The 13,979-nt window shown below is 44.5% G+C and overlaps 1 protein-coding gene across 4 annotated transcripts in view; it reads right to left on the minus strand.

Moving 5' to 3' along the window:
* WDFY3 (WD repeat and FYVE domain containing 3) overlaps positions 1-13,979 on the minus strand; it is a 2,050,643-nt gene that overhangs the window by 1,644,516 nt on the left and 392,148 nt on the right. For all 4 annotated transcript variants that reach the window (XM_086961876.1, XM_086961875.1, XM_086961873.1 and 1 more), the window contains exon 5: positions 2,106-2,229. In XM_086961876.1, the coding sequence (XP_086818002.1) occupies positions 2,106-2,229 (124 nt within the window). The remainder of the gene's footprint in view (positions 1-2,105; positions 2,230-13,979) is intronic.

The following is a 13,979-nucleotide window of genomic DNA, read 5'->3' on the forward strand; positions in this document are numbered from 1 at the left end:
GACGCCTGGGGATATTCTAAGGTAAGGAATCTATCACTAACGTGTCTCTTTCAGATGGTCGAATATAATTCGGTCCAGTTGGTTCAGCTAAGCAGCCAGTAAAGCTTCAAAAGAAGCGAGAGTTTAAGTATATATCCCAGCGTTAAGTAATTCCAACCGTATCCGGACAGCGTCTTGTGATTGGAGCATGAGGTCTAATACCTTTGCAAGACACATTACATTTAATCTTGTGCCCTGAAGAAGCCCATGCGCGGGAGAAACGCGTTGGCTGTCTCCAGGTTACATTGATCTACTTGTTAATAATTGATATTGCCTCTCATTCACATTCTATGAGTGAAGCACATAGTGTTCAGAAATCACTACAGATGTATCTACTGACACTATTAATGCCCAATCAAATTAGAAGGCCTGTCTAAGTTAGCACCAAACCGTGAAAGGTCAATTGTGCATCAGGCTACCTGTTTGCATATGCCAGGCTGAGCTAGAAGGACGTTTCACACACCCAGTGGGCACACATGTGGTCATACATGTTCATGTGTAACACGCCTAGAGCCTCTAAACCAAACTGTGCAGCAGTTGACGTGATCTAAAAGGAAGGCACTGGTGGTTAATATTTCCGTCCCAATATAACAGAGCTTTTAGTAAGTGAAACTTGGATAGCAAGACTCATTCATGGCAGATGCCCATAAACCAGGTAGCCTAAAATGTGAAAAATCCAAGGGGATTACGTGGGTCTCCTCCTCCTGCTTCAACACTCTCCGCATGCTTCGCAAGATCTACAGATGGATCCCCACCGGATCCAGAAGGGCGGTCACCAGGCCCTCGTCAGCAGCAGGCTGGACTGCGGCAACGCCCTGTATGCAGGAACCACGGGCAAACTTAGGAAAAGACTTCAACGCATACAGAACGCCTCCGCACGCCTCATCCTCGACATCCCCCGCCACAGTCCATCACTGCCCACCTGAGAGAACTGCACTGGCTCCCTAACAACAAGAGGATCACCTTCAAGCTCCTTACCCACGCTCACAAAAGCACTACACAACGCTGGACCAACATACCTCAACAAACGACTCACCTTCCACACCCCGAACCCCCAGCTTCGCTCCGCTGACCTCGCCCTCGCCACCGTTTCCACGCATCCACGAACAACCACCGGCGGAAGATCATTCTCCCACCTCGCCGCCAAGACATGGGACACCCTCCCCATTCACCTGTTACAGACCCAGGATCTGCTGACCTTCAGGAGACTTCTCAAGACCTGGGTGTTCGAGCGGTAGCAGCACCCCACACCCCCCTTTAGCGCCTTGAGACCCTCACGGGTGAGTAGTGCGCTCTACAAATGTTTGATTGATTGACTGATTAGAATCCATTTCCGTTTTTGGAGAACTAGTCTACATCAGAGGAGTTGGCAACAGGATAAGCAGCAACAAGGGTTTGCAAATGACAAACATTACAGGTACTAAGATTTATTATAATTCAAAACAAGTGCTGGATAGTGACCTTAAAAATCTTATGTAAGGATCAAATGATCTAACCCAACTTCTGATATAGGTTCAGGGCTGCCTGCCAGACCTTAGACTCCTTCTTTAGAATTTAGGATGCCTGCAGAGATGCCATGACTGTATCCCTTCATTGGGATGCTAAACTGGTGCTTACTGGCTTCCAGTGAGAAGCAACTCAGCCTGATTAGAAAGGCAGGTGGCAAAAGATCCAGTTAGCATTAAGGATATGCTCACCAATGCCATTGTGAATGAATGAGAAAACTGTTGAGGAGGCTTTTCAAAGTATTTCCGATTACAATCTTTAAAGTTAGTAAATAATGTTGGCCTTCTGCCGAAGGCGCCATATAACCCGTGGACAGTGCAGGATCAACAAAGCCATTTTTCTGCTAGAGGACAGAAAAATAAATTATCTGACTATTAAGTCCTAAAAATGTGCAGTTTGTCCAAAAATCTAAATGTGTTTTTCTCTGAATGGATGGTTAAAACAATTCTCAGGAAGCTACACAACATCAGAGATAGATGGGAATTTTAAAGTTTACACAATGGTTCTATTTGCACGGATGGCCATAAAACCTCTGTTTTATCACGTGATAACTTTTATACCTGTGGATTTATTTGATGCCCTCCGTCGAATTTCTGCTACCATCAACCGAGAAACCTGTGTTGTAAACTGTAAGAGGTCAGGAAATTTTTCCGACATCATGCTGGGTGGGGCACTTCCAAACACCTGAAAAAAAATAAAGTGTGTTAGTGAGATTTGAGCTACTTAGTTAGTTTACTTTTTTTTCCAACAATTCTTTTTTATTAAAACAAAGCTTCAGTGAAAAATACAGTACAGAAGATTATATCACATTCAGCCCCTTTCCCACAGGGGGGTACGGGACACAAAAGTACATACATGGCAGAGATCTTAAGGGGATGGGCTACATCAAAAACAGTATTCCTGGGTGGCACACAAATACCTCCTCTATAATGATTCCAGGGTCCCCATATTGAAGCCCACTTTCGAGGGCGGCCCCTTGCCGTAAATACTGTTTTTTCCCGGAACATGCTTCAATCTAAGTTACTCTTCCAGGTCTCAAGGGTGGGAGGCTGCTACAATCCCCATTGTTGTGCAATGTTCCTTTTAGCTACCATATAACTGAATGTGACCCATTGTGTCTGTGCGGAGTTAAGGTCGGTTGTCTCCCACATGTTAAGGAGGCACCTCCTTGCCTCAGGTAGCAAGCAGACCCCCAAGACCTCATGAATAGTGTTGTGAATCTTACTCCAGTACTCAGCCTCATATCGACATTCCCAGATAACATGAAGGAACATCCCCGTTAGACCACACTTACGTCTATACACTCCGGAATCAGACAAACCCATCTGCACTAAGCGGGGCCCCGTTACGTAAATCCTATGCAAAATTTTTAATTGAACGAGCCGCAACTGTGCAGGAATGGCAACCACTTTAGGAGATGAGACAGCTGATTGCCAGTCCTTGTCATCGAGTTCTATACCGTCTCGGATCCATTTATCCCTCAACTCGCCAAGCAGGTCAGCCCTATGGTTGATCAGTTTCTTGTAGATTAGGAAGATCGTCTTTTTGGGAAAGTGACCATCTAACATTCTATCCTCGAGGGGGGAAACCTCCGGGAGGTCGGTGTCCGAGGCAAAACCGCCCGTAGTGCGCGTCGGAGTTGTGCATAACGAAAGTATTCGGAGCTCGCCAACTGGAATTCATTTTGCATGTCCTCAAATGTTTTAAACCTCCCCTTGCTCCAGATGTCTTTAACGGTAGAGATTCCCATCAGGTCCCATTTATCAAACCCTTTTGTTTTCCAAAGCTTACCTAGCCGATAGTTTACTTTTTTAATGCTGATAGTTCCTTTTAAGTTGATTTACTACTGGAGGCAAACATAAATACATGTATTTCTATAGAAAAACCATGGCCTATCACATGACAGAGTACTTGACAACATGGTATATCTTCCACTGTGGCCTTGGATACAATAAAATGGTAAGAGAGAATCAATTTGTTCTGCCAACATTCCATAAGCAAAGGTATGTCAGAATTTATTTGTGGTAAATAACAGTATCCAATGAGCTGTAATAACAAAACTGGTATCAAAAAAGCGCAGGTCACAATCAGGACTGTTCATTAGCTTTGAATAAGCCGCTTATTATATGGCCCCAATCCAAGTCAGCAAATAATCCTAAAAGAGAGTTCCCACTGGGGTAAGAACATCTTTAAAATGATATGGGAGTAGACGACCTTGTCAATGCAAATACCTACAAGCAAAACCAATTTGCCTCGCCACATTATTCATCGGATTCTGTCCATCGATGCAGTAGAAAATCATTGCTTTCTATGGAACACGATGACTCATTTTTTAGTTTAAAAAATCTCGAAAATTCTCCCACGGTGCCGCAGTCGCAAAAAAGGGAGAAAGTATGTGAAATTTCAGTTCCTCCGGACTTTACATTTTTGAAACATCCACCTCTACAGGAACAGGTAGCCAGCCCACCACCCTCAACAGTCTGGCTCCATCTGTTAAACACTCTGGACACCATCGGCAAAGCCATGACTTACCATGCAGACAAGTTAGATGCCCAAGTGGATCTCTTAAACATTCTAGCTATTCACGTTCAGGGGGTGGAACAAAAGCTGCAAAACCCTAATGAGATGATCAGGAGGGTGCAGCAAGATCGAGAAACAAGTTACCTAATGAGTCACTGCCACTGCACCCAAATAATAGACCAACTAGCCCTAGTTCCAAACTTAATGTCCGAACTACTGGGGGTCGCCAGAGACACCGCAGCAAAAACCAACTCACCAACTATGAAACCCAAAGAAACACAGCAGGAAATGGATCAGGTTCATCCTAGCCCCCTAAAAGAGCATAATGAAAAAGCATCGGCCTAACATAGCTCCAACACCCGAAAGCACAAAAACATTACAACAAAAAACAGCTTCTGGAAACAAAGCCATCTCGACCAGTCTACTATTAGATCATTGCAATGAGCAACTTGCAAAAGAAACAAACGCTACAGCTCCACTATCTAAGCAGGAGAGAAAAACTTTGAGAAAACGCTTGAGAAATGCCAGAAAGAGAAAAAAAAATAAGATAGGTACCGAAAGTAACCAGCACCAAGAAGGAGCTAGACGTGACTCAAAGTGAAGACGACAACAACTACAAATTCTGAGAAAGCAAGCCTCGAGGTCGACACGACCCCATCTATCAATAAGCCCACCATCTCAAAAATCCACGACCAACCGATAATGGAACATTCTCAGCCAGCAAACTTATACAGTAGATTCAAGCCTGCTGAAAAGGAAGAGAAACGGCACACAACATTTCAAGCCACACAAATCCTTAAAACAACTCCCAGACGCAACATGACAGAACCCGTTAAAACCAGCTTAAATGATGTAAACTTGTCCAATGAGGGCGAGAGTAAGGACGGGAGTACCCTCGACATAACATACAGGAACCATACGGAAAGCGGTGCTCCAACGACTACAATGAACAACGATACACAACTTCAAAATATTGCATGCAATGCTCAGAAGTTTCGCCCGATCCCCCGGGTCAACCCTCAAGAGGAAAAACAAACCGAAAACAGCCAATACACCGAATCTGGGCTGTCTCTTCTGACATCATTAACATCCACAACAATAAGCTGCACTTCTTCCCTCATTATTTATCGAGGGGAACCCACAATAGCCTCATAGCCTCAATAGAAGAGTAATATTAAAACTGCTCAAAGCACTTCCTTCTCTGCGTCATATTGAGACGGGCAATCTTGAAAGTATATAATTTAGACCAAATCCCGACCCATCTGGTCGAGAAATCACCACAGCAACTTTCTCCGACAATTCCATCACAGAGCAAATTTGGCAGCAGCAGGTTTCATTTGCTAAATGGGGTATAGAATTAAAAAAACTAGTTTCCCCCTGCTAACCAACTCCGTTACAACAACTAAATTCACCAGAGGGCATGTTGAGAGGTGCGAAAGGCCCAGAACAACAAAGCCCAACAAAGGGCACAAACCAAGCAGGGAGGAAAATTACCATAACCATCGCCCACCCTGAAGCAAGCAAATACACTGGGCTAAGGAAACTGAATACAGCCGGAACCCGCCAATGTATGGCATGAACAAACGCTACCAAAGCTAAAACAACAGACAACGGGTGTAACATCTGTTCCTGGAACATGAACGGCCTAAGCCCAAAACTAGAAGATCCGGATTTCATGGGATTTTTCAAACTACTCCTCCTTCAAGAGACATGGCAAGCAAATTTTTCACCAATAGTAGGATACAAAGAATACCTTAATCCGGCCAAGAAAGACTCGAAATATGGAAGAGCTAAAGGAGGCCTTTCAATATATGTCTCAACCTACATCTCATGGCAGGTATCGGAAGTAGATTTAGACTCAACATGGATGTTCTGTATCAAATTAACGGCCTCTAACCTCTTCAGCTTATTAATACTGAACGTTTACATCCATTCATCATCAAAACAAAAGAGATCAAATATCGATACCCTAGTAGCAACATTGGGCACTCTTAAACTTGCTCACCCACACGCCAATATCTTTCTATCAGGATATTTTAACATGAATTTACTAAATCCCAGGAAAGAAAGTCCAACAGGCCATATTCTACCTAGCAAACAATGTGACAAACACAGTAACAGATGAGCACCCCTGCTGGAAGAGCTATCATTGGGTGTGTTAAACGGACGAGTAACATCAAAGAGCCTCCCAGCATATACCAGGGTTACACAGAAAACATGCTCAATCATTGACTATACAATAACAGACCTGGACTTTCTCCCACACATGTCTAACTTCGAAATCAAAGAAAAGTCAAAGTGACCACCATCCTCAAACCTTCACTCTACTCTTAAGCATGGCTAACTCAATAACAGATAATGCAATGCCTCCCTCTTTGGCCACGCCAGGTACAACAAGACGTCGGTGGTTGTTTTGATTCAGTTGCTCGCCGTGAAATGGATCCAAAAAAAAAAATCGGCCGAGAATGGTGCACGCGCGCGCACCACTGCCACCATATGTCTTCAGTTATGGCGGCCGGCCAAGCCACCTTAATTGAAGACATATGGGCTTTGGTGCCCGTAATAGACACCAATAGGCCATAGGGGGAGCTACACGACCGCCTACGGCCTATTGCGTGTTCTGTTATAAAACAGCACGCACCCAAAGCCCAATCAAAATGGACCTTAAAATGCACATGCACTAGCTATGTGGAATTTCAAGGTCCATTTTTGAAACGCCAGTAAAAGGGCTTTTCGCTCGCTTCGCTTGCGTGCCCTAAAAAGGAGAAGGGCGCAGCATAACAATTAAGATCCAAACAAAGAACGGGCTGAAACAGGGGTGTGTGCAGGCCCCTTGTCTCTTCAACATCTATACCGCCGACCTCGAGAAACACCTTCAACAAGTTCAAACTGACCCCCCAAAACTGAGCAAAACACTAATCACCAGTCTTTAATATGCAAACGATATCGTCCTATCACAAACACTGATAGGCCTGCAGCGATCAATGACCCAACTAGGAGCCTATACCATCGCAGCCCAATTAACAGTAAACCTCAAGAAAACCAAGGTGCTGTGCTTCGCAAAACAACATAAAATAAAGAGTCAAAAGGCAAATTCATCTGGAACCTAGGCGATAAACCAATATCCCAGGTAGAGTCTTACAAATACCTAGGGTTTCAACTTGATCAAAACCTCAACTTTAAACAACAGCTGAATTAAGGGAAAATAAAAGCAAAGCAAATTCTCCACGCCTTCAAAACTTTACATAGGAAATTAAAAGGCTGCTCAACAGGGCATCTGCTGAAGGTAATCGCAGTAAAAATGTATACAAACAATATCATACGGGTCAGAAATAATGTACACAAAAGTTGCAGCCACCCTAAACCAAGCCCAATCAAGCTTTTTAAAGAGGTTGTTCTCAATCCCTCAGCACCTCTCTCAGGCCCAGATTCGACTGGAATACAGGTTTAACAAGCACTGGTGTTGCCAATAGGTTTCGCATTTTGAAAGTTGGAGCTATTGGTTTCGTAAATGACATTTTATATTTATATATTGTTATTGACAATGCCAATAACGATATATAAATATAAAATGTCATTTACAAAACCAATAGCTCCAACTTTCCAAATGCGAAACCTATTGGCAACGCCAGTGCTGGTTTCCACGTTAGTAGGAGCTGTAAACACTGGTGGTCCCGTGGGGGGCAGGTCCTTACTAGCTCAGCTCATTAAAACCCAGGTGAGAGGAGGGAGCGCACAGCACAGGTGAGAGGAGGGAGCGTACAGCACGGGTGAGAGGAGGGAGCGTACAGCACGGGTGAGAGGCTCGTGAGGGGGTGCTGGCCCAATCTACCAAAGGTGGCGAAAAATGAGCGCGTTTGCTGCCCGGGGTGTTGTCCGGTGCTTTGGGCGAGTAGAGTGGCTTTGAAAAAAGTATTCTGTAGACCGAAGAACACAGGTCCCGAGGACTCACACGTCACGCGCACATAGGTAAAAATGTCGCACCAGCGGGTAAATTACTCGAGCAATGCAAGTCACCCAGATTCATCGGACGGATAATCGTTTAGGGAGAAGTGTCTGCGTGTACTTTTGAATCTGTCTTTGTGTATTGTGATAATGTGTTGTGGATTGTGTATGTAGTCTTAACTTCAGAAGTGATGCTCGCCCAAACCACCAAAACACAGCTCAACTATCAGACATATGCATAATCCACACCAAGTTACACAATTTACTTACATGAGCACATGAACATGCATGTCTCTTTACAATACACGTTTACAAATCTAGGTTTCACGTAATGTCCTTGAATTGCCTGTTTGTGTATTCCTTTGTGTGTCCGCCAATGTGTCTGCGTACATAAGTTTGAATGTCAGGGTGTATTTGTGCGTGAATGTGTGTGTGGGCAAATCGATTTTTCTGTATGCGTGTTTGTATTGCATCTTTCTGTTTGTGCGTCCATGTGCGTCTGCGTACTTACATTTGCATGTATTGTGGGTGTGGCAGTGTGTATTTGTGCGCGACTGTGTGTGCGGGCGAGTATTTTTCTTTACCTCTATACGTGCCTGTATGTGTGTCTTTCTGGATGTGCGTCAGTGTGTGTCCGAGATCTTAAGTCTGAATGTTTGTGTGTGTGTGTGTGTTTGCCAGTGTGTATTTGTGCGTGTGGGCAAGTTTATTTTTCTGTGTGTGTTTTATTCGTGGTTGTATTGCATATGTGTGTGTGCATTTGTGCTCCCGTGCGTGTCAGCATACTTAAGTTTGAATGTATTTGTGTGTGAGTCAGGGTGTATTTGCCAGGTGAGAGGAGGGAGCGCACAGCACAGGTGAGAGGAGGGAGCGTACAGCACGGGTGAGAGGAGGGAGCGTACAGCACGGGTGAGAGGAGGGAGCGTACAGCACGGGTGAGAGGCTCGTGATGGGGTGCTGGCCCAATCTACCAAAGGTGGCTAACAATGAGCGCGTCTGCTGCCCGGGGTTTTGTCGGGTGCTTTGGGCGAGTAGAGTGGCTTTGAAAAAAGTATTCTGTAGACAGAAGTACACAGGTCCCGAGTACTCGCACGTCACGCGCACATAGGTAAAAATGTCGCACCAGCGGGTAAACTACTCGAGCAATGAAAGTCACCCAGATTCATCGGACGGATAATCGTTTAGGGAGAAGTGTCTGCATGTGCTTTTGAATCTGTCTTTGTGTATTGTGATAATGTGTTGTGGATTGTGTCTGTAGTCTTAACTTCAGAAGTGATGCTCGCCCAAACCACCAAAACACAGCTCAACTATCAGACATATGCATAATCCACACCAAGTTACACAATTTACTTACATGAGCACATGAACATGCATGTCTCTTTACAATACACGTTTACAAATCTAGGTTTCACGCAATGTCCTTGAATTGCCTGTTTGTGTATTCCTTTGTGTGTCCGCCAATGTGTCTGCGTACATAAGTTTGAATGTCAGGGTGTATTTGTGCGTGAATGTGTGTGTGGGCAAATCGATTTTTCTGTATGCGTGTTTGTATTGCATCTTTCTGTTTGTGCGTCCATGTGTGTCTGCGTACTTACATTTGCATGTATTGTGGGTGTGGCAGTGTGTATTTGTGCGCGACTGTGTGTGCGGGCGCGTCTATTTTTCTTTACCTCTATACGTGCCTGTATGTGTGTCTTTCTGGATGTGCGTCAGTGTGTGTCCGAGATCTTAAGTCTGAATGTTTGTGTGTGTGTGTTTGCCAGTGTGTATTTGTGCGTGTGGGCAAGTTTATTTTTCTGTGTGTGTTTTATTCGTGGTTGTATTGCATGTGTGTGTGTGCATTTGTGCTCCCGTGCGTGTCAGCATACTTAAGTTTGAATGTATTTGTGTGTGAGTCAGGGTGTATTTGCCAGGTGAGAGGAGGGAGCGCACAGCACAGGTGAGAGGAGGGAGCGTACAGCACGGGTGAGAGGAGGGAGCGTACAGCACAGGTGAGAGGAGGGAGCGTACAGCACGGGTGAGAGGCTTGTGAGGGGGTGCTGGCCCAATTTACCAAAGGTGGCTAACAATGAGCGCGTCTGCTGCCCGGGGTGTTGTCGGGTGCTTTGGGCGAGTAGAGTGGCTTTGAAAAAAGTATTCTGTAGACAGAAGTACACAGGTCCCGAGTACTCGCACGTCACGCGCACATAGGTAAAAATGTCGCACCAGCGGGTAAACTACTCGAGCATTGAAAGTCACCCAGATTCATCGGACGGATAATCGTTTAGGGAGAAGTGTCTGCATGTGCTTTTGAATCTGTCTTTGTGTATTGTGATAATGTGTTGTGGATTGTGTCTGTAGTCTTAACTTCAGAAGTGGTGCTCGCCCAAACCACCAAAACACAGCTCAACTATCAGACATATGCATAATCCACACCAAGTTACACAATTTACTTACATGAGCACATGAACATGCATGTCTCTTTACAATACACGTTTACAAATCTAGGTTTTACGTAATGTCCTTGAATTGCCTGTTTGTGTATTCCTTTGTGTGTCTGTGTGTGCGCCAATGTGTCTGCCTACATAAGTTTGAATGTCAGGGCGTATTTGTGCGTGATTGTGTGTGTGGGCAAATCGATTTTTCTGTATGCGTGTTTGTATTGCATCTTTCTGTTTGTGCGTCCGTGTGTGTCTGCGTACTTACGTTTGCATGTATTGTGGGTGTGGCAGTGTGTATTTGTGCGCGACTGTGTGCGGGCGAGTCTATTTTTCTTTACCTCTATACATGCCTGTATGTGTGTCTTTCTGGATGTGCGTCAGTGTGTGTCCGAGAACTTAAGTCTGAATGTTTGTGTGTGTGTGTTTGCCAGTGTGTATTTGTGCGTGTGGGCAAGTTTATTTTTCTGTGTGTGTTTTATTCGTGGTTGTATTGCATATGTGTGTGTGCATTTGTGCTCTTGTGCGTGTCAGCATACTTAAGTTTGAATGTATTTGTGTGTGAGTCAGGGTGTATTTGTGTGTGACTGCGTGTGGGGAGTCTTTGTTTCTGTACCTGTTTGCGTCTCTGTATTGTCTTTCTATGTGTCTATGTGTGCCAGTGAGTGTGAGAGCACTTTTAAATTTGACTGTATATGTATGCCTGTCTGTCTGTGCGCGTGCGCTTGTATGTAAATGAATGGAACTAAGTATATCTCAGTTTTTTCGGATGGGATTCCCTAAGGTCGCCACGTTGTAACGTTAAACAGCGCACACAACAAACAAACATTTCCATGTGCATCATTAACTGTTCACTCTATAAAACCCGAAGTGCCGGTTTTCCTGCGTGTTTGTTTCACGCACTAGAGTGAGCTGATGTCAATGTGGAAGTTCCCGTATTTTTTAAACGGCTCCATCGTCGTGCAAGTGAGGCGCAAATTTATAACGCACACGGAGAACGCGCACTCCTTACTACACAAAATACTACTTAAATTCAACGACCAGTCCAAGCAGGGCAACATTTGCAGTGGTAGCTGGTAGGGAACGGTGGAGGCAGGGCGGGGGAATGTGACGTAAGGGAAACTGATACGTATTGTAGCAATAAGCTGCGGGCGGGGGAGAGCTCCTGGTAAATGGCCTTGCAATGCTGGCAAATGGCCGGAGGGAAGCCGGATGGGGGAGGAGAAGTGTGGCAGGGAGATGCGCGTGCTTGTGTGCACATGACCCGCTTTTGTGGTCATGTGACTCACATGCACTGTGAGAAAACTGCAGTGCTTTGACGAGTCGATCAAGCCCTTGAATTTTCGCCTATTACATTCGCAAGCGAATGATAATAGGAGAAACCTAAAAACCAGAAACCAGCCAGACAAGGGGCGGTCGTCAAATACTATTGGCGGATGAGGCAAGCAGAAGATAACACACTAGCCCACTCTTGCTGGGAAGAAATCGAAAAGCAAGCAGGCTAAATAATTCCTACCGGAGTACGAGGACGGCGCAACAGGTAAAAGGCAGGCTCTGACCAGAAAGGCTGGTCACTCCCTTACCGCTTCACTCCAGGAAGCATTGGCTGCTAAATCTCTGAGTATATATGAGAAGGGAATCCCCCTCTCACACTTAGAGAAACACCTTACTGAGTGTAACACATAGTCTGGATTACACTTCCCAATCCTTTTTTAACTTGCACTAACACTATTTTTTAATAGGTCCTGAGGAAAGCCAGATTAATTCTAAGGCACTGGCTGAAACATGTCAACCAACTGATGGATGTAGGGGGTAGTAACTCGCCACCCTAACATCCCGAGCCTTATTTTAACCGCTGGCGGTGTCCCGGTTATTACAATTTAATTTACCCTTGGGTACTGGGACCCTCGCCAAGCCGTTTTAACTGACATTTCACTTAACATCCCACACTGCATTCTCAGTAACATATCCGCTCCCCTGTAATCAGGCGTCGTAGCACACCCGGGACACATTAGGTGTTACTGGGTGGGCCCGATGATGAAGCATGCCACCAACTAGGTTGGTGGGTGAGGGCTTCATGAACTCTTCAACAAGGTGCCCAATGACAAAACTAATCAGAGTCTTGTCACTAATGGTCATATTGAGCTAGTCTTCTTTGATAATACATATAAACCCGCAGGGACACTGACTAGCTATCTAGTCCTCGCGCTCTCTCTCTTGATACACGCATAAATAATTCCATTGCCACAGTTCTAAAAGAATCACTTAAGGACCTACACCTCGAAGAGGCATGACATACAAACAACTCTTACTCTGGCTTTAAAAATGCAGAAAACAGTGCAACCAAACAAATCTCGCAGTTAATGGACAAAACTGCATTCTCAAAGAAAAATCACGCTTGGGCAGTGATTCGATCTTATCGGACGTTTAAACCACAACCATATTTGTTAGAACACTTTTCACATCATAAAAAGCTTTATTTGACAATGTTACGGCATGGGTCATTCCCCACAAAGGATTTAACCCCAAAATGGAAACATGTATGGCAAACAAAAGAATGCCGGTTGTGTGGACAAGGAGAGGAGAGTCTTTTACATCTCCTAGGCCGGTCCATCGAACTATCTTGTAAAGCCATCACGCTCTGGAAAATGGCAGCCAAAGAATTAGACTATAAAAATTAATGAACTGGAACGGTTCCGTCATGACTGCTTGGACCTTTTCTTTTGCACTGATATTATTTCCCGTCTCCTTGCACAAACGTACTGCCTCGCACTGCTCAAAATTACATTGACTATAAATGGATACTTTGTGTACTATCTACTGATGATGATTCAGTACAACAGCATCGTGTTCTAATCTTTTGTGCCTTTTTAACCCTCATTTTTTAACATTTTTGTACTAATGTGCTTTATCCACACTTTTATGATTTTTAACGAAATCAAATAAAAGTATTATTGACTGACTGATATGGGAGTAAAAGGACTCTGGCCTACGAATATAAAGTGACATGGAATGATGGTTAGGATAGCCAATGGAAGTTAGTCCAATAAAAAAGTATCAGTTTAAGCATTAGAACTTTTTGGGGAAGAAATGGGTGGATTTTGTTTAATTACGGTTTTGAATAATCGTCACAGCTGAGGCACTTTTAGTCTGAGGTTTGACAGCACAGCTGTAATGTAGACCTACTGTTTATAATATACACAGAGTAGGCTTTGGGTCCACCCCTATCTACCACTAGCTTTTTTCGACCATCCTCTTTCACTGATTGGCTAGAGAATTTGTCAATCCGCTCTAGGTCCAGGCCTGCAGAGTATTCATCTCTTAGCTGATTATTTTGGTTGTGCAGAGATATCCCTCCATCCCCTATTGACGCCTTGCCCTTCTTTATTGTACCTACAGTGCATGCTTTATTAGCCCATTAAACCTAGTCTACTGGCTTTGCCAATGCTTGTTTAGTAGGATTTTTGAGCTCTCTCCTTATCAGAATAGAGTCAGCTCTAGAGGTATTCGGAGAGGGCTCCAGATTTCGAAGCACTACCCCATAATTGCGTG

Source organism: Lissotriton vulgaris, chromosome 3_1 (genome assembly GCF_964263255.1).
Source record: "Lissotriton vulgaris chromosome 3_1, aLisVul1.2, whole genome shotgun sequence".
Taxonomy (NCBI): Eukaryota; Metazoa; Chordata; class Amphibia; order Caudata; family Salamandridae; genus Lissotriton; species Lissotriton vulgaris.